Genomic DNA, 23695 nt, shown 5'->3' with positions numbered 1-23695 from the left:
ATGATTTCATCACTTAGGATTAGGAATGCGAATAACAGAAAACTACTAAGGAGCCCTCATACACAATGGTGGTTATTTTTGCGTCACATTAAAGAAGTACTGAGGTGGGCCGTCCCAGGTAGTATGGCGGTTGTGACAACCAGCAGGGATCCAGCCCTCTGTCCTACTGGCCTGGAATGCAGCTCTCATCCTCATGGTCAAGATGCATGCTGCGTTTCAGCCATTGGAAGGCTCACTCTGCTTACACGTCACGGTCCAGAACATTGGCTAGTCTCATGTTCATGCTCAGCTTCTTCAAAAGGCTGAAAAATGTTCTTTACTTGGGTTGCAATATGCTCAGCTAAAGGTTGGGAAGTGTTACTAAGGAAGTAGAGAAAGCGGATTTTGCGAGGCAACTAGCAAGTCTCCCCTACAATGATATACCTTTATTTGTTTTATTATAAAAAATGATTTAAATGTTATTTATGGGTGAAAATTAACATTCCAGGGTATTCATTTATGGCTTTATGGTGTGCATTCCTGGTACACTTGGTTGTTTCCCCACCGAGAAATACAGGTTTACATGTGATTGTTTAAATTTCATGAGCACTGATTTAAATGCTATATGAGCTGTTAATTAAAAGCAATGTTTTGGACCAGTGTTTTTTGTTTGTTTTTGTTTGTCTTTTGTTTTGTTTTATTTTTTAACTACATTGGATTGGAATGCAGAGATTTTTCCTGATTGAGCTCACAGGGAGATTCTGCATTTGCCCCAGGACCTGATGTTAGGATCACTGAGTCCCCTCTTCCCAGGTGTTAAATTCTTTGCAGTGATGCCAGCCATTAGTTGCCTTTGGAGTTGTATTAGTTCAAAATGACTGGCAATTGGCCAGGCCTGGAGCCCTTCTTACAATCTCACCTGTGTCTTATCTTCCTGGAGCATATTACTGTATTACAAATAGCACTTGTTGGGTAATTTCCCACATTCACATTCCTCTTCCGTATGAGCTATTTTTTTAAAGGTTCATAGGCTTTGAAGCAGTATATATACTACTACTCCATACAAATATATTAAAGTTAATTTGTCTGTTTTTACTTTAAAATGATATACATGCATTCTTAAATTTTTTTTTTTTTAAGATTTTATTTATTTTTTAGAGAGCGAGCGAGAGAGAAACAGCATGAGAGGGGAGAGGGTCAGAGGGAGAAGCAGGCTCCCCGCTGAGCTGGGAGCCCGATGTGGGACTCGATCCCAGGACCCTGGGATCATGACCTGAGCCGAAGGCAGACACTTAACCATCTGAGCCACCCAGGCGCCCGCATTCTTAAATTTTTATGAAATATTTAGCCCAGTATTGTGACTGTGGTTTCTAGTTCCATTAAAAGAATTTATTTCTTGGTGATGTTTTTGATGCTTGGTTTTTGGTTTTTAATCTCATATTTTAAGTGTTACTCAATTTGTCGGAATCATCTGCTAGGTAAGAGGAATCAGGATGATCTCATAACCTCAGGAGTTTTTTTTTATCTTTGAGTTCTCTGGCCTCTACCCTTTAACTGATCATGCTCATTTCTTTCTTTCCATAGAAATGATCTTTTCTTCTGTAAATGCGGAAGTTCTCTTTCTATTCTGCAACATCTTTCTTATTGCTTTTTTCCGTTGAACATGCCCTTCCCTTTGCCCAAAAATTCTTTTTACCGTACCATTTCCTGTCTCTACTATAAACTTTTCTACCTGAAACTCATCTCTTTAAAAACTCCTCACGTTATTGATCCTGACAGTGTTCCTTCTGTGCTTTTGTTCTCAGTTTGCCTGGTCTTAGACTCAGATTTTCAGAGCTAGGTGAGATACTTGAGATTTTTGCCAACAAACATTTTCCTTGTAACTGTTAGGGGGAGGGAGTGTTTTTTATCTAGTTTTCTTGTTTTTCATTCTAGTGGATGATTGTCATACAAATTTTCCTTTGGAGTCCTAGAGTAAAAATAAATCCCATTTATCAAGAAAATATGTCAATAGTTTGACTTAAAAAAGATTTGGCAAGTCTTGATTCTTTCCATTTTTCCTCAATTGACAATATTTGAAGAATCTTCTTCTTAGAGTATTACTTAAGCTTTTTTCTTTAGCCATGCCTCTTTTTTACAATATAAAATTCTCTCATGTTTTAATTTTATGTGAAATTCAAGACAGTTTTAAGATTTAAAACAAATACGTTGGTTTTCCATATATGCATCATTTTTGCTCGCATTCCTTTGTTTTTGTTTTGTTTTGTTTTATTGCTCTCATTCCTACATGCTCTGACAGGGGTTTCCTTCATGCCCCCTCTGCTACAAACATGCTCAGTTTCATAAACTCTTTAAGTGCTTATTGTTAAACCTATATAGAGAAGTGGTTTTTTGGACAATGTATAGCATGTCTATCAGTCACTGGTGTCCAGGAATGGGAGTAGAGAATGTGAATTTGTTGTCTCAAAGTTCCCTTTGAAACAGTGTTATTATGCATCACATCTAGGTTCTTAGGACATCTTCCAAATGTCTTTTAAATTAATAAGTGATCCATGTCATACTGAAGTCCTAAAATACAACTTCAAGTATCCTAAATACCATACCACGTATAACAATAACATTTTGTGAAAACGTGCATAGATTTCAGAAAAAGATTTACAAATGAACCTTTGGAATAAATCCATTTATAAGTTGACGAATGTTTGCATGGGTTTGATTTAGCAAAACAATAATGAAAATTTAATGTAAGCTATCAGATAGGTAGGTATTCAATGGATGTTTGAGTGTACATGAGTTATGGTCAGTACAATGTTTTGGGTGCTTTGATATTCAAGGAATTTGTAGTCTGCTAAAGGAGATGACATATGTGTACAAATAATTTTATAACAAGTTCAAATATGAACAATTCCATGAGAGAGATATAAAGTACTATCAAAGGAGAGACATAAATAATACTTTTTTTTAAAGTTGGCAAGATCAAGGATTGGTGTAGAAGGTGGCATTTGATCTGACCTTGAAGGTCCTGTTCAATATGGAAAGATGGAAGTACCATGATGAGGGGAACCAGAGTGAACAAAGTCATCAGTGTGGGCAGTGATGGGACAGGCTATGAGAATGTAGAATGATCTAGTATGGTTCAGTGTAGAAAGTGAGAAACAGATTGGCCTTGGATTGTCCATGAAAATCTGAAGTTTTTTTTCATGGATGATGTTTAAAAAATGGAATTAAGAACTTGAGCATTGAGTGGAGAGTAGTTGAATAAGGCTTTTTTAATATACTGGTTTGGATTGGGCAGTCAACTTTTATGAGAGGGCTGAGGAATTAGGATAAAGAGAAATTGGCGAGAAAGAAATTTTGGGCTGCTCATTCAAAGATAGACTTCTACTACAAACTTCTTTGGGACCATAGTGGTTAATTGTATTAATGGAAGGAAGTTGTGATATTGGTGAATTAGAAGACCAAAGGAATCCACATTTTAGTTCCACAGGGTTGACTTGAGAGTGTGAATAATTTGATGGCATGCTCCTATAAGAGCGGTGCCCAGAGAGGGACTGAGAGGCACGACAAACCCAAACAGCCTTATGATGTTTGTCCTTCATTTACACATCCTTTGCTGGGACCAGCTAGGATTTTTATCTTTTTCTGATCTTCCTGTTCTCTCTCCAAGCAGTGGGTGAGATTTGTGTTGTAAATTGTCTTTATATAGGTTAGTACATGAAAGATTACACCATCTAGCAGGCACTGTTACCATGGCTCTGCATGTTTCAGGTCAAAATGCTTTCCCTGAGATGACGCAACTCCTCATGCCAGGATCAGTGCACCATTGCCCATGCCCTTCTGGGTCATTGGCTTGGTTGCTTGCATAGGAGGTGTTGCACTTCCTGAATAGTTGTGGGGATAGATGATCTAAAAGGGGAGTGAGGTTGAGGGGCAAGGGGAGGTCAGTTCCTAGTTTTGCAGTCTGTATCATCACTCGCCCCAAACAACTACAGAAGTAAACCGAACACCTCTCCTGCCTTCTTCCTGTCCATGTACAGTATTCATGCTCAGCGTGGAAAGACACTAGAGTTCATGGAGATGTCTATGAGGTCATAGGGTGTGATCTTACCGCATATTTGGTCTTTGTCTAGCTTCATACACATTTTTTTAGACATTTGGGAGAAACTGACTCAGCTGTACTCTGATGCTATTATTGACCTGGAAGGATCTAATTGAGTGATTTACCCTGGAAATGATATGAACCTGACTGGTTTTAACCAATTTCTGCACTTACTATTCTTCTCTTTATAGGTTTATAATCTAGAAACACCAAACACCAGCATCATCGTATGAGAAAAAGAGATTTTCTTTGATTTATAAAGGGATTCGTTAGTTGCCGAAGAACTTTTGGCATTTTATTTAACTATTAATGTGTTTCTAATTGGTTTTGGAACCATTTGCATACAACTTTTAATTGCTGGTTGCCACACATTCCATTGGGAATTCAACTCCGAAATAAAGAGAAAACTGAACTATCATTGACAGAAATTTAATGTAAATGTGTTGTTTGAAATTATTTATTTCCAGGGTGTCCATTTCCCCAGCATAGAGGGAAGAAATAGGACAAAGGTAGCATTCATGTGCTGCTGATAGTGAAGCCTGACTTGGACTATGAACTTCTGGGTGGGAAACAATATCTTGCTCTTTTGTATTCTTGGCACCTAGTGCCTGGCACATAGAAATTGACCAATGAAAGTTTAACTGTTATTGAATTATTGAATAAATGAATATACCTGCAGATTAATTAAGGGCAGTGCCCTTGGTCCTTGGTGCTATCAGTATACTTCAAAAGGGAACACGGCTAGAAGAATTCTTTTGGAAAAATACCAGGTGGATATTACGTTTTTCTCTGTTGAAGTCTTGATGTGGACCATAGGTCCGCTGCTCAGAATTAGGTTCTTTGGGCCTCAAGTTTATTCATTATCTTATTTTCTTAGAAGAAGCAATTTAGATGGGTTTAAAATCACAAACTGGGCTTTCAGTGCCCGTAGTTACTTCCTATTCTCTCAGCCTTTTCTGAGAAAAAAATTCTAGGACTTCCTATGGATCTCTTAGCCTTGTTTTTAAAATCCGTCTGTGACTCGAGAAAGTAACCAAGTAAAGATCCTTTGGGATGTTTTAGTTACTAGAGCTGTAAAAACAAACTCAGTGACATTTAAACAACCATTTTTTAAAAAGATTTTATTTATTTATTTGACAAAAAGAGACACAGCGAGAGAGAGGGAACACAAGCAGGGGGAGTGGGGGAGGGAGAAGCAGGCTCTCCGCTGAGCAGGGAGCCCGATGCGGGGCTCGATCCCAGGACCCTGGGATCATGACCTGAGCCGAAGGCAGACACTTAACCAGCTGAGCCACCGAGGTGCCCCTAAACAACCACTTTTTAATTCCCGTAGAATTTGTAGGTGAGGGATTGAGGTAGCGTCCAGCAGGAATGACTTGCCTGTGCTTTACCATGTCTGCGGTCTCGGCTGGAAGACTTGAGAAGTAGAAGCTGGAATCGTCCTCAGGCTCACTCGGTCAGATGTTGGGCTGTTGATATTGGCTGTCAGCTGAGACCTTAGTGGGGGCTGTTAGCTAGAACTCTTACTTGCGGCTTCTCCAGTAGCCTGGATTTGCTCAAAGCCCATGGCATGGTGACTGGGCATCAAGGGTGCGCGTAGCGAGAGAGAGAGGGAAGCCGGCGGCATGTGTTTCCTTCCTGATGACCTAGCTTTTCCTGTCACATTACTTCTACTATATTGATCGGAGCAGTCACAAGCCGGCCCAGCTTCGAGGGGCAGACACAGAGAGCCTCACTTGACTGGGGAGTAGCAAGGTCCTCAAAACACACGTGGGGCTGAAGCCATTGCTGTATTGCTGGGAAGATGCAGTCTTCCACACGATGTAGCTCCCATGTGTTTTGCTAAAATGTTCACCTGTGATTAATAATTCATAGCTCCCTAGAGTGCTTTTACCAAATAGACTATTTGCCAATTCCCTGTATCCATTTAAAAAACAACCTGCAGTTAAATGTGTTAAACAGATGCTGAATTGATGGAGGAGAGTTTGAATTTATAAGTAAAAAATAGTAGCTTTATTTGTATTTCTCAGTGTGGTGATTACAGGTTTGTTAATATTTGGGAGAGCGAATAGTTAGGATTTATAATAAAATGAGATTGTAAAAGGAGTAAAATGACTGCATTCTTCTCTTACAGAAGTAAATAATGAATACTCAGCTTCTAGGTAATTTTTTCCAGTTCTCTTTGCTATATGCTATTTAACTTTTCTCTTGCCTTTAATTTTAATCCAAGGCATCTTAGTTCAGACATATAGCGATGGCATACTTTATAGTTCTAAACCCTATTATGTGATTGAACAGGGAGTTATAGAGATATTTTATGCAGGAATTATTGACTTCTAAGAAATACCAGAATTGATATGATCTCCCTTCCTCACACTTCCTTTATTTGTTTTGTTTTTTATTCTCTCCCTTTGAACAAGATGCTGATTTTTCTAGTGAGGAAGTTCTTTTCTTTTCTGCCTGAACAGTGCTGAATACCACTTCTGTTCAGCGTGAAGGTGGTCTGGAGAGTCCTAGCATGGGACTGCCATGACCAGATTAAGTTGGACTCATTCTGGAATGAGAGTCATGGTCATTTTGAGACTGTGATCTGGTTTGGAATCTTACCCAAAGGAACTAGATTGAGAAGAGATTGAAATTGACCTTTTGTGGGGTTGCCTGGACTAGGACTGCAGACACATACCATCAACTCTTACGTTCCAACTTACTGAACTTGTGGACCGTGTTTTAAATAGCGCTGTGAACGGAAGTGTTACTCATTTATCCTGCTGGGTATTCTATACCCAGAGTCTCTTTTTCTCACTCCTCCTTAAGAATTGCAGTAATTTTGGGGCGCCTGGGTGGCTTAGTCAGTTAAGCGTCTGCCTTCGGCTCAGGTCATGATCTCAGGGTCCTGGGATCAAGCCCCATATCGGGCTCCCTGCTCGGCGGGGAGTCTGCTTCTCCCTCTGCCTCTGCCTCTCCTCCTCGCTCTCTCTGTCTCAAATAAATAAATAAAATCTTAAAAAAAAAAGAATTGCAGTAATTTCTTCATCATATTCTCTTTGGGAGAAAGATATAATGAGGAGACCACCAGTCCTATTGTCCATAACACTCATGTTTCCCCTTGAGGTACAAATCTATATCTGTAGCTCATTTTTCCCTCCCAAGTTTCCTATTTCCCACTGCTTTCTAGATAGTTCCACTTGAAACAGAAGTGGACACAGAAATTTCAAATTCTTCATGTCCGGATGTAAGCTTTTCTTCTTACTCCCTCAGACCTGCTCTCCTTATATGTTTCTTCCCTTGGTTAATTCTACAGTGATTCCAAGACCAGAAACCTGAAAATCATGCTAACCCCACCTTCTCCCAAGCCTTCACTTAGGTCTTTGGTTCTAATACACACTCAAACGCATTCATTCCTTACTCTTTTCACCAGCCCGTTCCTGGTTTAGATCCTCATCTGGTCCTCCCTTATCTCCCCATCTCTTCTAAACACCCCATGATAATCTCTCCTTGTATGAATTTCACTTTATTACAGCCGTTTCACTCATCTGCCTCCATCCTAGACATGGATTTTGCCCTGTTCATTCTGTCTCTGTGACATAACAGTGTGATTATCACAAAAAAAGTTTTGGGTTTTTGCTGGAAGGAAACAAGACAGACAGCTAGATGGCTGGCATACCTACCTTTATTTTCTCTAGGCAAGCCACATAATTTAGTAGCTAAAGTTGAATTTAAAAAATGAGACCTTTCTTTAAAATGCTCGACATTCTCTTTGTTGGCTCAAACTCTAGAGAAAAGACAATCTTGTTTATCTAAGTAACAGAAAGAAAAAAAATAAAGGAATGCATTTGTTTATCTGTTTTAGGATGTAGATTACCATTAGCTTTCTTGATTTCTTAAAATAAGCAGTGAGCACCAAGAAGAGAGAAAGTCTTGTGTGTAAGTTCACATTCAAGTGAGGTGGTAAGTGTCCTGGGAGAGAGCACCTCCCACAGAGGAGATCAGCAGAGAATAAATATCCTTTGTCAGCGCTTTGGTAAATCACTGTGATGTAAGGAGGAAATCTCAGGTACCACAGGGCAGGCTGTATCTGGAGGAATGAAGAGCAGATAAGGTGTGCAAACCTGATGGGAGATAACAGTAGAAAGTTCGGTTTTGGCCATGTTGTTAGGAATGTAAACTCTCTGAAGATAGGAATTTTTGTTCATTTGTTCTTTGATATGTCTCAAGTGCCTAAAAGAATGTCAGGTATGGTACATAGCAGGTGCTCAATAGTATTTGCTGAATTAATAAATGGACTTTGAAACCCACCTAATTTATTGGGACACTATTTGATAGTCATGACCTTTTTTTTCTAGCAGAACTTAGAACATTTAGCTGACAGCAGATTGTGAAGGAAAGACTGTTCTGGATCTCACATCTGTGCATTACACTCAGATGTGCAAAGAAAACATTTGCATCCTCTTCCTGCATCTTCATCCCTCCCCTTCATTCTCACTCTATTGCAAATAAGCATACTCAAATCTCTCTCACTCTCCCCCAAATCTCTGGATTTTTAACTTGCTTTTGTAACAAAGAAACATTTAGATGTTATTTTTTGGACTGTTTTTTTTTTCTTTTTCTGGTAAGATTTTCATTGTTTTATACCCAGCGGCTACTTTCCATCATGCCTCAGTACCTTGCCATGATCGTAACCTTGGGACATCCCGACTGTGTGCAATTTCTGGAAGTTCTTCAGAACCTTGAAAACTTTACTCTCTTCAGAGTCAAATCAAGGTTTCAAATTTTGCCTGCTCTTCACTGTAACTGTAATAGCAAAAATTAAAAGCCTTATGAGACAGAAAGAAGATACTACAGAATCCCAGTGGAAATGAACACACGCTTCTAGGTACTTAATTTCATTCTCCCAAATGTTCAGTGTGTTAATAAAATAATCATCTTCTGAGATGTTTAAAAAGTTGAACCATCACCTTGACATTCATCACTGTATTGCTTCTTTAGGTTAGTTGTGGCTTAAGCCTTTTGGATAATCTTGGAAATCCCTTAAATGTTCTGAAAAACTGACAACTAGATTTGATACTGCATGTAAAACATTTTTTTGTACTACTTCTCATTTGTTTGAAGGAGCTTTATTCGGAAGAATTTCAAACATGGTGAACAGAGTATAACTGAGAGAAAATATCTTGGTACAGAACGACTTTTTTTTTTTCCTCATCTCAACGTGGCTATCATTTCAGGCCCTATTCAGTCTATTGTTTATCGCACATCCTGTCTAGGGAAAAATAACAGTGTAATTTTTACTTAACATAGCACTTTTACATATTTGATCTCATTTAATCTTCACAATGACCTTGTGAATATTATCAGCACTTTTAGAGATGAGAAATCTGGGCTGGAGAGAGAATAGGAGACTTGAGTAAGATCACACAGCAACTTGTGGAACCGAGGTTTGAATGAAATCCTCTGCCAGTCAGATCAGTGCAAATAATGGCTGGTACATTTCATTTTGAGTGGTAACTTTCATATTTATATCTTCAATGGCATTTTTTGTTGTTGTTTAGTAAGTCTTGGTTAACTATCTTAGCAGTAGCCAAAGATCAGGTTAGATGTCCCACGATGTTTTTTAAACATTTTACATCAAAATGTTCATTATTATCTTACCTACTGAGTTTTGCAGATGAATATTCCAATTCTCTGCAGCCCACCTGACCAAAGTGGAACATTCTTTATGTCAGGCCCTTTAAAATGGGAAAAGAGGCCTATTGATGTTGGTGTTGGAAACAAGAAAAAAGTCCCGCTTCTCGCATCGTCCTCTCTCTGTAGGATTCTCTCACAGTCCAGGCATTCTTCGTCTCAGAATGGACGAGGCTGACAAAGGACGCAGTGTTGCTGCTTTCTCAACTGTGCTGGCCCCCGCTCAAGGCTCCTATTTTGTGGGGAGAGAAGAGGGTAGGTTTGGGTCACAGGCTGCCATCAGGACAGATGTGATGGTAACTAACGGCCACCCGCTCTGCCCGCAGGTCTCAGAGAGCAGTGAGAGATCTCCCTAGGAGTCTTCCTCAGATTCGTGTGCCCTCAGAATGAAGCCTAGACAGGACAGAGCTGGGCCTGCACTAGCCAACTTCTTTCATTGGTTCTGAAGTGGATTATCTTTTTAAAATATGCTTTTACATTTCTGGAGTTGGGGTGTTTTCACATTGGCCACAGCTAATAGGAAGTTTCTGTTTCTTTTTGGATGGGTGGCTAAGTATATAAAAAAGGAGTCACCCAATGATTGTCTGCTCTAAGTTTCTCAAGATCTTGCTTTCTCCTCCTTTTTTTAAGATTTTGTTTATTTGAGAGAGAGAGAACTAGAGAGAGAGAGAGCAAGCACAAGTGGGGGGCAGAGGAAGAGGGAGAAGCCGGCTCCCCGCTGAGCAGGGAGCCCCATGCGGGACTCTATCCCAGGACCCCGGGATCACGACCTGAGCCGAAGGCAGACGCTTAATGGACTGAGCCACCCAGGTGCCCCCCTACTCCTTCTTTTAATATTTTTTCACATCCTTCATTTCTTAATATCCATCATGTCAAAATATGATATAAAATCATTAAAATTTACACTTTGGGAGCGACTTGCCCCCCCCCCCAGTCTAACTCTGGCATATCTCTTGGCTCCTGTTCCAGCCTCTGTCCAGTCTCACAGAGCCAGGCTGCTTCCCCCTGGCTTGTCCTGAACAGCTCTCCATGGAAGGAACAGGGGAGAGTGCCTTTTTCTCCCTATGACCAAGTGAAGGCATTTGGTGAAAAGAAATCTGGCAGTACTAGAAAACAAATCATTGTGTATCCAGGTCATGATTATAACAAATAAAGAAAGCAAATACATTAACATACAGTATTTGATTATGAAAATATGTTATCCACATTTCCTTATTCGTCCTTCTCCCATTAAGGACTAAGACAACTTAACCTTCCAAGAAGATAAAGTGGTAATTTTTATTGTGAGGTTCTCTTTTCAAAAGCTGTGTGTGTGTGTGTGTGTGTGTATAATTACCTTATAGCAAATCCTACGCAAATATCTAAATTGATTATTTTAATTGTATAGGAATGGAAATATTCATAGTAATATAGTGAGGGAAGCACCTGCCTACTGCTGATTTCCTGCTTAATACTTGATTTGTTATTGTGATAATTTTGCTTTCCTTTGCATTTAGAAAATGACCGAGTTCTTCCCCTAGACAAGGAGCAGGAAATACCATAGAGATAGGCTGGGGGTTTGGACCTGTCCTAATGGTCAGAAGCCTGGGGAGCGCTCTTCAGACACCAGACACACGTACTCCATGCTTGCTGCGCCATCTAGGGAGCAGTGTGCGGCATGTGTGCCAGCCAGTTGAGTAGAAAGGACTGAATGCGCTGTTTTAACTGATAGCGTGTGTGAAATGAAGTGTTATCAGCCCATATATGCGCAAATCGTCATAACCTACGTGAGGAGTGGTACTGCTAGTAAATGGCGGTTGATGTGTTCAGAAAGAAGGGTCGGGGTTTGTCGGTTGTCTACTTCTGCAAATGCAGTTACCTGTAACCATGCAACTGTATTTTTGAGCTCACTCAACCTATTGCAGAGCAGATAGGAGTAGAATGTTCGATGACAAGTTCATATTGTTTATTTTGTTCTCCAAGTTTCTCCTTGATATTTATAAATTTCACAAACTTGGCAACAATAAAGGAAATGTTAAAATAATTAAATTCACTCATATAACACTGCAGTCTTTACTACTTTTGGGGCTGCAGTAATGTGTCCGTGGATGTATTTAGCAAAACTGTACCCAAAGCTCTTGTGATTTTTTATTTTTTATTTTTTATTTTTTTTAAGATTTATTTATTTATGTGAGAGAGCAAGAATGAAAGAGAGTACATGAGAGGGGGGGAGGGTCAGAGGGAGAAGCAGGCTCCCCGCCGAGCAGGGAGCCCGATGTGGGACTCGATCCCGGGACTCCAGGATCATGACCTGAGCCGAAGGCAGTTGCTTAACCAACTGAGCCACCCAGGCGCCCAAAGCTCTTGTGATTTTTAAAACTTGACATAATACACTATTTTCTAACAACAAAAAAAAGAAGAGTCCTTAAAGAAGATGCTGAATACAGGAATAACTAGTAAAATTCCCAGAATAAAAATTAATGAGAGAAATCTAACACTGCAGATATTAAAATGTGTTATAAGATACCAGTAAATAAAAGTCTTTGGCCCAGGCACAGGAATAACCAGATATATAGATCCATGGAGCAGAATAGAATTCAGAAATCCACTGAGAGGGCGGAATTTTACATTAATAACAAGAGGAAATATTCAATAGTGTTGACAAGACTGACTCTCCATTGGGTTAAAAGTAAAGATGCATCTAGCCTCATTCTTTCCTCCAAAAAGAGATTCTGGATGATGAAGGATTAAAAATTCAAGAAATGAGGGGCACATGCACCCCAATGTTCATAGTAGCAATGTCCACAATAGCTAAACTATGGAAAGAGCGTAGATGTCCATCAACAGATGAATGGATAAAGAAGATGTGGTATGTGCGTGTATGTGTATATATATATATATATACACATACACGCACACACAATGGAATATTATGCAGCCATCAAAAAATGAAATCTTGCCATTTGCAACAACGTAGATGGAACTAGAGGGTATTATGCTAAGCGAGATAAATCATTCAGAGAAAGACAAGTATCATATGATCTCACTGATATGAGGAATTCTTAATCTCAGGAAACAAACGGAGGGTTGCTGGAGTGGTGGGGGGTGGGAGGGATGGGGTGGCTGGGTGATAGACACTGGGGAGGGTATGTGCTATGGTGAGTGCTGTGAATTGTGTAAGACTGATGAATCACAGACCTGTACCCCTGAAACAAATAATATATGTTAGTAAAAAATAAATAAATAAATAAATAAAAAATAAAACCAGTGTTGCAACACCCCCCCCCCAAAAAATTGAAGAAATGAAACTATAAAATTACTAAAGGAAACTATGGGTATTTAAAAGATAATCTTAATGTGGGCAAAGTGCTAACTAAGTCAATAGACCAAGAGGCCATTTAGGAAAAGACATTTTATCTTTATAGCAGAACAAAAAAGTTGACAGAAAATTAGAAAACAATAATACTTAAGGGTAAATACTGTATTCGGGTTTTTTTTTTTTTAAGTTAAAATGGATTAAATTCTATGTTGATACCATCTAACAGAGGACTGTGGAGACTACAGAGAATAAGAGATGAAAACAATTTGAATTTGTGTTTCTCTGGCTAGCATGTGAAGCTAAGTGTCTTTCCATGTGAATGCCACTTGCTTTCCATCTGTGAAATGGGTGTTTCCTGAAGTATTTTGTGGAAATTTTTTTTTCATTATTTTGTTTTGTCTTATCAATCTTTTATTATGTATATTGAAATTATTTCTGCATCTATTTATTACTATTATTATTGTTATTTTGCTTTTTTATTTTTTTAAAAGATTTTATTTATTTGTCAGAGAAAGAGAGCGCACAAGCAGGGGAAGCGGCAGGCAGAGGGAGAAGCAGACTCCCTGCTGAGCAGGAAGCCCTATGTGGGACTTGATCCCAGGACCCCAGGATCATGACCTGAGCCAAAGGCAGCCACTTAACCGACTGAGCCACCCAGGCGCCCCCTAAAGTACCTTTATCTTTGACAGTGTTAAATATCCAGAATTGTTTTGTTTTGTTTTTACATTGAACACACTTATTATGAAGGTTATTATTTTTTTTTGAAGAGTTGTTATTAAATCAATTTGCACTTTATAATTGCGGGGTCTTAAATTCCCGAAAATACTGCATATGTATATAGAGGCAAGATGCCCCCTGGGGCCTCTCAGCCCTTTCAAGAAGTTCCGGTTCCCAAATCTTCACCGTGAGTTCAGCACGTTCGGGATCCCTTCAGCCTCTGCCTGCTGCAGCTCATCCTGCTGCCTGGCACGCTTGTCAGCCAAGCCCAAAACCCAACCCCTTCTGTATCCCCATAAAACATAAGTCACACCAAACGTTTTGTGAATTCAAGCTGAAGATGAGAGCTCATGGGGGAGGGGGTTATGTCCGGGAGCCCAGTGTCAGGCTCACTGTTCCTTCTCTGACCTTTCACGTCCCCTCTCCCTCCAGCCCAGGGAAGAGCAGTTTGGAAATTACCTTGAGGCCTCATTCTAAGCCAATTGGAGTATTATTTTCTAAAAATGCTGAGCGCTTTTCCTGAAGGGAACTATAATGACTAACATTTTCTCTGCTCTCTTTCTTATCAATAAAGGCTAGATGGTTGAGTATATTCTTGTAAATGGTTAATGAGTATGGCTGGAAAAAATCTAGGAAAATAGCTTAATGGATTTTATTTTATGCCATGCACAACAAAGAACAAACAACTGAAGTATTTATTGCATCGAGTCGGTTGAAACTCAAAGACCTTTTAAGTCCTTGGGAAACAAAATCTGAATAACATTATTATTGTAAGGCTTAGTATATGTGAATGTCAGCTTTTTTAAAAATGGCGTTGACCCTGAAATTTTAATCTTTAGAGAACTGGGTAGTAGGTGATAAATTACTTGAAGACAAACCATAGGGATAAAATGTAGTATTAGAGTCATTCTACCATGCAGCCTTCATATTTGTTTTAAGTACATCTGGCTTAGGACTGCATCTAAAATGAAAATTTTAAATCAGTTTGTTCTTGTTTCTTACTTTGAATCCACAGATAATACTGTTATATTTTCAGTATATGTGATATTCTTGCTAAATGTAGTAGAATGTAAATTGAAAGCTGTATTAATAATCACAGCCTATTTTACCCACTCAGTAGCTAGAAGGGTGTACCCCCTTCCATCATCATCCCAGTCATCTAGCAACACTACCCACTAACTCATTTCGGACACAAATAAAATGTGGCCCCCTCTTCCCTGCTAAGAATGAGTACAATAGAGTCGTTAATACAGATCTCATTAAGTGATAAAAGAAAAGGGGGAAAAGCAAAGGAAGGGAAGACATGGGGGGGGCTAATGTTCCATATAAATACTTGGTGTTGAGCTGGGTGGTGATGTCATTGTGACAGTTCTTCTTACTGTGCAGTTATCACCCCACTCCCCCTTCAGTAAATCAGGGTATGTCAGAAAGGGGTGTGAAATGCAAAGAACATTCTGAATGAGAGACCTGCAGGGTCCGTGAGACCTAACTGGGACAGCTCACTCCGCACATCATGAATACAGAGTGGTCTGCCCCCTGTTTTCATGCCTGTATCATGGCAGAGGTGTTGTCAACAGCACGTTTGTTATCCTTACTGTGGAATTACCTGTTCTTCAAAGTGCTGTGGCCCTGTTAGTTTTCCTATGGGAAACTGAAGCTCAGTGTCTTTGACAAAGACTTATTCAAGGGGTTAACGTACCGTAAAAGCAAGTTTGTGCCTACAGAATAAAATAAAGCAAGGATAGTATCCCTCAAAACTAACTGCTTTCATTTTCCGTATAAATCAACCATACTGGCAAAAATTTATCCATGTGCCTTCCTCCAAAATGAGTGATTCCTGCAGTGTTAGAGTTGTCCCTACTTAACCTCGGATCTGCACGAGTTACATGAGCATCTGTTGGCTGTCTAAGGACAGGTTTGGGAATTTAGCATTTTCCTGCACCATGAGGGAGAGCAACCATTCAGAGATTTCTAGAAGCCCTGGATGCCTCACTATAGAGCATGTATGATTTGTGTTCTCTGTGAGTTGGAGAAATATTTAGGGAAATAGTAAAACTCATTAGGCCTATGGATCTGTGGAACTATTAGCTAACTCCTTCTCTTTCTTATCATATAACACAGGATGACTCTTCAGAGATGAAAATTACCAAGCTTAGACCAAGATAAAGTCAGCCCACTCCTAAAAACAAAAATCTTCCTGGGTGGGGGTGAGAATGGTAGTTAATGTTTTTGTTTTATGTCCAATCCACATCTTTCACTTGTATCCTCATAGGAAAATCTTTTTAAAGATTTTATTTATTTATTTGAGAGAGAGAGAGAGAGAGAGCACAAGCAAGAGTGGGGCGGCAGGCAGACGGAGAGGGACAAGCAGACTCCCCGATGAGCAAGGAGCCTGATGCGGGACTCGATCCCCGGACCCTGAGATCTTGACCTGAGCCGAAGGCAGACGCTTCACGCACTGAGCCACCCAGGCGCCCTCCTCATACAAATTTATTACTGACGGTGTTTTAAGCATCAGTTTTAATTTTTTGACTGAGATCTTAGGCCATTAGCTACAGACTTTTTGTTGTTATTTGTTGGTCTTAACTAAATTAGCCATCCACCCTCCTTATTTCAGTTAGTGTTGTCAGGTGAAATATTTTAAACAAAAGCAGTTATTTAAAGAAAAATTTTATGTCCTTTACTTCCTCATGGTTTAAGAAAATTACCTGAAGTCTTTTTAAAAACTGGGCTCTTGTTGAAGCTGATTATGAACTATATTGGTCTTTCATAAAATTAACTGCTACATTTTGATTTGTAGGATCTCCAAAGGTGGGTAAATGGTGCTAATGAACATGGCTTTGTCCTGGTATCTTTCGGAGCTGGTGTCAAGTATCTGTCAGAAGACATTGCTAACAAACTGGCTGGAGCTCTGGGGAGATTGCCCCAAAAAGTGATTTGGAGGTAAGGTAATAATGTCGATTGTTTCTTCACTGTTGATTTTCAGTATCTCCTTGCTTAGCCTGCAGGTCCCGGTCAAGCACAGCACACTGGCTCCCTGGCAAGATTAGCAGGATGCCCCTGAATTTTCGTTTTGTTTCTTAGTGTATTGAAATCTAGGGACTAATTTCTAAGACTCTGTGATGGATAAAGAAAGAGATATCAAGTCTATAGCCTACAAGGAAAATATGATGCAGAATGATTTATCCTTATCCTTTTATGTTACCCCTCAGCTTTATATCCTGTTTCTCCTTCTGTTAGTTATTGTCATTTTAAAAAATTGTTGTAATTACATGCATTTCTACATACCTTCTATATACCTTCAAATCAGTGTTGGAATGAGGTAAAAAATGATGGATGAATGAATAAACAGGTAAAATATTTCATGGAACCTTTTGCCCTTTATAAATGCTTTTTATTTCATTTATCCAAGAGACCAGGTTTTAAAAAACACAATCACTTGCCAGTTAATGCTGGTTAAAACAGAGCCATAGATTACGCCCAGCTTCCTTTGGAAGGCCCTGCCAGGAAGTGCCTGTCTCTGGACTTCCCAACCCAGCATGTAAACATCAGACCTGAATGTCATTGCCGTTGGGATCCAGGAATACTGCAGTGAACAACATCGTCCCCAAAGTCTCAGGCCATTACAAGTAGGGTCTGAGTAACACGGATTTTTCCTTTATAACAACTGTGTAAAGATTAGCTCCCACTTTTCCTGGCTGAGCTATGAAATGGATACGTACTTTATCCCTACTGTTTAAGACATTTTCCTTTGGATGCCAGTCCGATTGTGTTTCCTCTATTAGGCTTAACCCAGAAAGTACCCTTCTGCTTTATTTAGGGCAGTTTGTGTCTGCTCAGTTCAGACTCTTGCCACTCCCTCAGTCCTTAAGCATGTTCATGTTTTATCTTGCAAAGATCAAGGCAAGAAACCACTTAGTGATATCCTTCGCCCCACAGAACTCCTGTCTCTGGGGCCAAGCTAGAGAAGAGTCCTTTTTGCTTTCTTTCAATTCTCACACCTTCCTTTAGGCTCCAGGTGTCAGAGACTGGAGCTATCCATGCACTGCCCAGTGACTCTCCCTGCTTCTTCACATTTCTCCTTCTGGGTTCCCTGGAGAGTGACTTTCTAGCACAGAAAGTCACCCCCATCTCTGTAATTGGGTGAGAACTGAAGGAAAATAGATCCCAATATAAGCCAAGTGTCTTTTTTGTTTTTTTACAAGAGAACAGATCTACACCTTTATTTATTTACTTTTCATTAAATTTAAATCCTTGAGGGGTACAGCATCACATAGATTCTGTGGCCAATGGCTTTAGCAGGAAGGTAGCTTCGGAATTTGACACGAACCATGCCACTGTTTCCATGAGCCCTAGTTACTTTTCCCCAGATTCCTCTGGTTTTGTTTGGTTTACCACCAGGAGTTGCTGTGTTGTTCTTTGCTTTGTACACGTAAGCACATCTCTTGCCTAGATAGAATTCATAGCATAAACGCCTTCGATTTTAAGAAGAGCTGTGTGCTCCCTCTGGTTCCGGAAACCCTGCTTATAGACAGCAAAAATGGCTTTGGACCACAGCCTTCCAGACATTATTTGGCATTATAGGAGTCCTATTCCCAGCAGGCCTCCACAGGCTCCAAGATGGCGGGAAAAGACAAACCAAGTGTTTTTTTGGGTTTTTTGTTTTGTTTTGTTTTGTTTTTAGATCTCTCTCAATCAGTGAAAATGTGAAAAAGAAAATCACAATTTTGTTGTTACTAAAGCATGGTTTCCTTCTTAAGATATCAACAAAAGATCATTTAACGTTTATTTTAAATTTAATAATTTAACCAGAGTCCGTACCAGGAGTAAAGTTTGATTTTTGATAGATTCATTGTCTCTGTACATTTTAGGTTTTCTGGAACCAAACCAAAGAATCTAGGAAACAACACGAAGCTCATAGAATGGTTACCACAAAATGACCTGCTTGGTAAGTCAGCGACATGTAGGTACTTACTTGGCTTTTAGATCTTAATTGTGTAAATGTGATTTTGCACTTGAACGTCTTCTGTAATAATGTGTGTAGTTTATGAGAGAGTCATTATGTCATCCAGTATCTCAGATTTCAAACCAACAAGTCAAGTCTTTATTTACTGGAAAATAATTTGTCAAGTATAATCATTTGGGTCTATAAATTAAAAATTTTAGACCAGTTACTAATTTTAATTTTCTGGAAAATATACTTAATAAGCTGTGTAAACTAGCAGTGAATAAAGTTATACCTGATTAGACTAATCAGCTAAAGATAGTAAAATTAAAACAGTGAAAATGTAGATTTGTGTTAGAGTTTTATTACAGATGTATCTGAGAACTCAGAAAAATTCAAAGTTATTCATTTGTTTGAAACCAAAGAGAAGCAGAAGGCCAAGGAAACAGTCAGTTTGTCTTATCTTTATTTGGTTCGTATGTTTAGATTTCCCCTTAAATCACCAGACATTTTTGAAACATTTTATTAAATAAACACATGATTTAGTTATTTATTGGGATTCTGATCCTCAGATAAAAACTAAAATAACAATTATATGCACTTCTTTTAAGATATTTGAAATAAGTAATTTAACTCTGTGTTGAATAAGCATAGTTAGTAAAACTGTAATTTCATTAAATATCTAGGAAAACATGATGCCATATTATCCTTTAAGATATTAAGGAAATTATAAAAATGTTATTGAGTTTTGGTAATATTGACTATCATCTGTTCAATAATACTAAAATCTAACAGATTATGTAAGTTATCTTTAAACAATACTCTTAAAAACAGGCTTTTGAAAAGTATTTTTTAGAAGCTACAATGACCCGTCCTAAAAACCAGCAAATTGAATTTTGTAACTGAAAAACAGTGAGGTATGTAAGTGGCTCTAAATAATATTCTTAAAAATAGGCTTTTGAAAAGTATTTTTTAGAAGCTATAAAATGACCCATCGTAAAAAACAGCAAATTGATTTTTATAACTAAAAAACAGTGAGGAATTTTCTTTATATATATAATTCCTTTTCATCTAGTTCATTATATGTATTATTCTATAAATGACAAAATTGAAGAAGAAACAGGGCAATTTACTTTTCTTAATACTTGTATTTCATTTTCTTTCTTTCTTTTTTTTTTTATGTCTTTACTGTTATGACTTCAGATTCCGTAGAAGGTAGAAAGAAGCAGGAAATTTAAATTAATCGCCTGTCAACTCTTTCAGTGCCACGGTGTGATACCGCTATCGGAGAACATCTGAACTGTTCTCATGGCTTTTTTCTGAGAGGCTGTACAGCAAGGTGTAGCTACTCAGTGGTCCACACCCAATGGTCCTCCTCAAATTCATAGCTCTTCCGGGTTCCTCAGAATCTCAGTTCTCTGCCTTTGCCGAGATTAGTGTCCTTTGTATCACCAGGTATGACTCTGTGGGTCCTCTGTTGGCTATTAACCGTGATCAGAAGATTCCTCCAGGATGAGAAGTAGGAACCGAACCACTCTCTTTCCCTTCCCTTCCTTCCATACTCCCCCCCTGCCCTCCACCCACCAGCACTGTCTCATTTGTCACTGCTGGGCTTCTTGGTAGTAAGGTTTTGTTCAAAGAAAAGGTTTTGCTGCTAAAAAGAAAGTTTGAACTGCACTGAGAGGGCAGATCCATTAGGTGGGCTGAGTTGAGAAGCCATTTGTAGGCAAAGGTGACACTGAGTGACTAACCCCGCTAGACAGGGGGTAAAGAGGGTCCTGGTGCCCAGGTGAGACCGAGGTTCAACACCCAGAGTCCGTTTTCTACCTGGTGTATGAATATTTAAAAGGTTTGTTTCTGTGAGCTGTAGTTCCTTTCTGGCCATGGCACACAATTCCTAAGTGCAATGTTTCTTTGTCCTACACTTCTTATACAAGGCTTTTGGTCCCTTTCTGAATATAGGCTGCTCAGGAGGAGATCTGGGTTTTGAAATACCTCATTAATTTTGATAAATTATCTTTTTTTATCCCCATGACAACTAGATGTTACATGATGTTCCATCGCTTACAACTGATTTTTATGTGTCAGTCCCTACTTGTTTATATACCCAAACTGTGAAATTGGACCCTAAAATTGTGAAGCATAGAAGCTGACATGACTTGAATGTTGTAAATACTTTGTACGGTACAGTGTTCCTCCTTGGATAAGCACATAAACTCTTCATGGATTTCAGGAGTCCAGCCCCACATCTCAACATTTTTTTTTTTTTTACAAAATGCGTTCTACTTATTAATATAGATAAATGCCAGGGCACCTGGGTGACTCAGTCGGTTAAACGTCTGCCTTCGGCTCAGGTCATGATCTCGGGGTCCTGAGATCGAGCCCCACATTGGGCTCCCTGCTCGGCGGGGAGTCTGCTTCGCCCTCTCCCTCTGCCGGTCCCCCTGCTTGTGCTCTCTTGCTCTCTCTCTCTCTCAAATAAACAAAATCTTTAAAATATATGTATAGAGAGGTAAATACTTGGATATCCAGAAATGGATGTCTACTTTTATTTTTTTTATTTTTATTTTTTAAAAAGATTTTTATTTATTCATTTGACAGAGAGAGAGAGAGCACAAGCAGGGGAAGCTGCAGGCAGAGGGAGAAGGAGAAAGCAGGCTTCCTGCTGAGCAGGGAGCCCGACGCGGGGCTCGATTCCAAGACCCTGGAATCATGACCTGAGCTAAAGGCAGATGCTTAACCGACTGAGCCACCCAGGTGCCCTGGATGTCTACTTTTAGTAGAATGTGGTTGCACCCTGGTATTTTTGGCATTTCTTGCTTTTGTTGACTTCCTATTTATTATTGGCCATTTAAATAGATGTGGCTAGTCAGTGGATACTTACAGTTGAGGGAAGTTGTAATACACTCACTAAAGCTGTAAATTTCAGTGATTTAAAAATGGCTCTTAACTAATATATACAGATCAGTTAATTATTTATATAATAAGCATTTTAAGTGATGTAGAGCAGGAATCAGTGAAATCATGCCTTTAAAAATCCTGTATCTAAAATGTGTATTATAGTGTTGACTTTTAAGAGATTTCTGGAAAATCTCTTTTTCGAGTAATTCACAGTACTGTTAAGTTGTTTTCTTTTTTAATCCTTCTTTAGGGCATTCAAATATTAAAGCCTTCCTGAGCCATGGTGGTTTGAATAGTATTTTTGAAACTATGTATCACGGTGTACCTGTAGTGGGAATCCCACTCTTTGGAGACCACTATGATACTATGACTCGGGTCCAGGCAAAAGGCATGGGGATATTGCTAGAATGGAAGACAGTTACTGAAGGAGAGCTATATGAAGCACTGGTGAAAGTTATCAATAATCCCAGGTAAGTTTTCAATTGAAAGCAGATGAAATATATATATACCACAGCATATTGTCAATAAACTGATTATTACCAAGAGGTTGTCAATAGACCAAGTATAGAAATATCCTTTAGATTCCTGTGTCTAATGCCTTCTGCATGTCTTCTATAATTTGAAAAATAAAGATAGCAATCATATGGCTAGCATGTATGACCTTGAATAATATTCTACCAGGATTTGCCAAATTGGGGGAGAAAGCATATTGAGAGAAGGAGTATGTGTGGGTAAGAGGTGTATGGTATAGCAAAAAACAAAACCAAACCAAAAAAACTGGAGTGTAGAGTCAGAAACACTTGAATCTGAATCTCAACTTTGTAATCATAATCAGGTCACTTAGTCTCTCCCGAGTTCCATTTTCCTCACTTGTTTAAAATTTATTGTCTTAACATAAGATACTGTGTTTAAAGCACTTAATACAGTGCTTGGCACATACTAGGTACTTAATAAAGAATAGTTGCTTTTATTATTTTCCTCATTTTTATATTGAGAAAGTCATAATACTGAACCTTGTATTGACATGATCATTCTGTGTTCTGCCTCTCCACTCCATAGCTACCGTCAGAGGGCCCAGAAGCTTTCAGAAATCCACAAGGATCAACCTGGTCACCCTGTCAATCGGACTGTATATTGGATAGATTACATTCTTCGTCACAACGGAGCCCATCACCTACGTGCCGCTGTCCATCAAATCTCTTTCTGTCAGTATTTTTTACTGGATATTGCCTTTGTGCTTTTGCTTGGTGCTGCCTTGTTCTACTTCTTCTTGTCCTGGGTGACAAAATTTATCTACAGAAAAATCAAAAGTTTGTGGTCTAGAAATAAGCATAGCACAGTTAATGGACATTACCATAATGGAATCCTCAATGGCAAGTACAAAAGAAATGGCCATATTAAACATGAAAAGAAGGTGAAATGAGCCAACAGCCCACAGGATAGTAGCAAATCTGTTCAGTCATTGGATTTTTATCACTATAATTTAGTCTAACAACTACTAAAAGTAAAATGTTGGTAAACAATTCTAACACTCCCTGATCTGATCTTACTAACAAGATTCTATGGAATTAAGACAGCTGTAAAAAGCACAAACCTAAAATGCAAAAATGTATTTTATTCGAATACTGATACAGAGAGTTTTGGCACTGAACCTTTTAGAAGTCTGAATTACTTAAATCAATTAAGTGACCATGTCAGACCTTAGTTTTGAGTCTTGATATGTGTGTGTCCCAGATGAGGAATGGTTTCTTTTCTCTTAAAAAGATTTGTTTGCGTGTATGTGTGTATGTATGTTTATTTCCTAATTAAGAGAATTTTTAGCTGGCTGCTTGGCATATTTGTTGAGGGTGCAACGCATTCAAGAATGAATTTGAAAGACAGGCTCCAAATGTTGCTTTTCTAGAATTTAACATATGTGAACTCAGAACACTTTACCATGAAAGAACACTTTTCCCTCAAAACTGAATGCAGTGGAAGAAAATGAAAAGATACATGGCACCGTTTTTATACTTTTTTGGGTTTTTTGTTTGTTTGTTTGTATTAGTTTTTTGTTTTGTTTTGCTTTATGTTTTTGTTT

At 38.9% G+C, this 23695-nt stretch overlaps 1 protein-coding gene and 1 pseudogene across 1 annotated transcript in view; one reads left to right on the top strand and one right to left on the bottom strand.

The window, feature by feature from the left end:
- Positions 1-23411, top strand: part of UGT8 (UDP glycosyltransferase 8) — an 83454-nt gene extending 60043 nt beyond the window's left edge. Inside the window, exons 3-6 of the mRNA XM_021684469.1 lie at positions 16573-16715; positions 18644-18720; positions 21869-22088; positions 22678-23411. Coding sequence (XP_021540144.1) covers positions 16573-16715; positions 18644-18720; positions 21869-22088; positions 22678-23041 — 804 coding nt within the window. The 3' untranslated portion in view covers positions 23042-23411. The remainder of the gene's footprint in view (positions 1-16572; positions 16716-18643; positions 18721-21868; positions 22089-22677) is intronic.
- LOC110575491 lies at positions 18019-18341 on the bottom strand (annotated as a pseudogene).
- Positions 23412-23695: the final 284 nt, after the last annotated feature.

This window comes from Neomonachus schauinslandi, chromosome 2, assembly GCF_002201575.2.
Source record: "Neomonachus schauinslandi chromosome 2, ASM220157v2, whole genome shotgun sequence".
In the NCBI taxonomy this organism is placed as follows: domain Eukaryota; kingdom Metazoa; phylum Chordata; class Mammalia; order Carnivora; family Phocidae; genus Neomonachus; species Neomonachus schauinslandi.
This window is presented reverse-complemented; position numbering and strand designations above follow the sequence as displayed.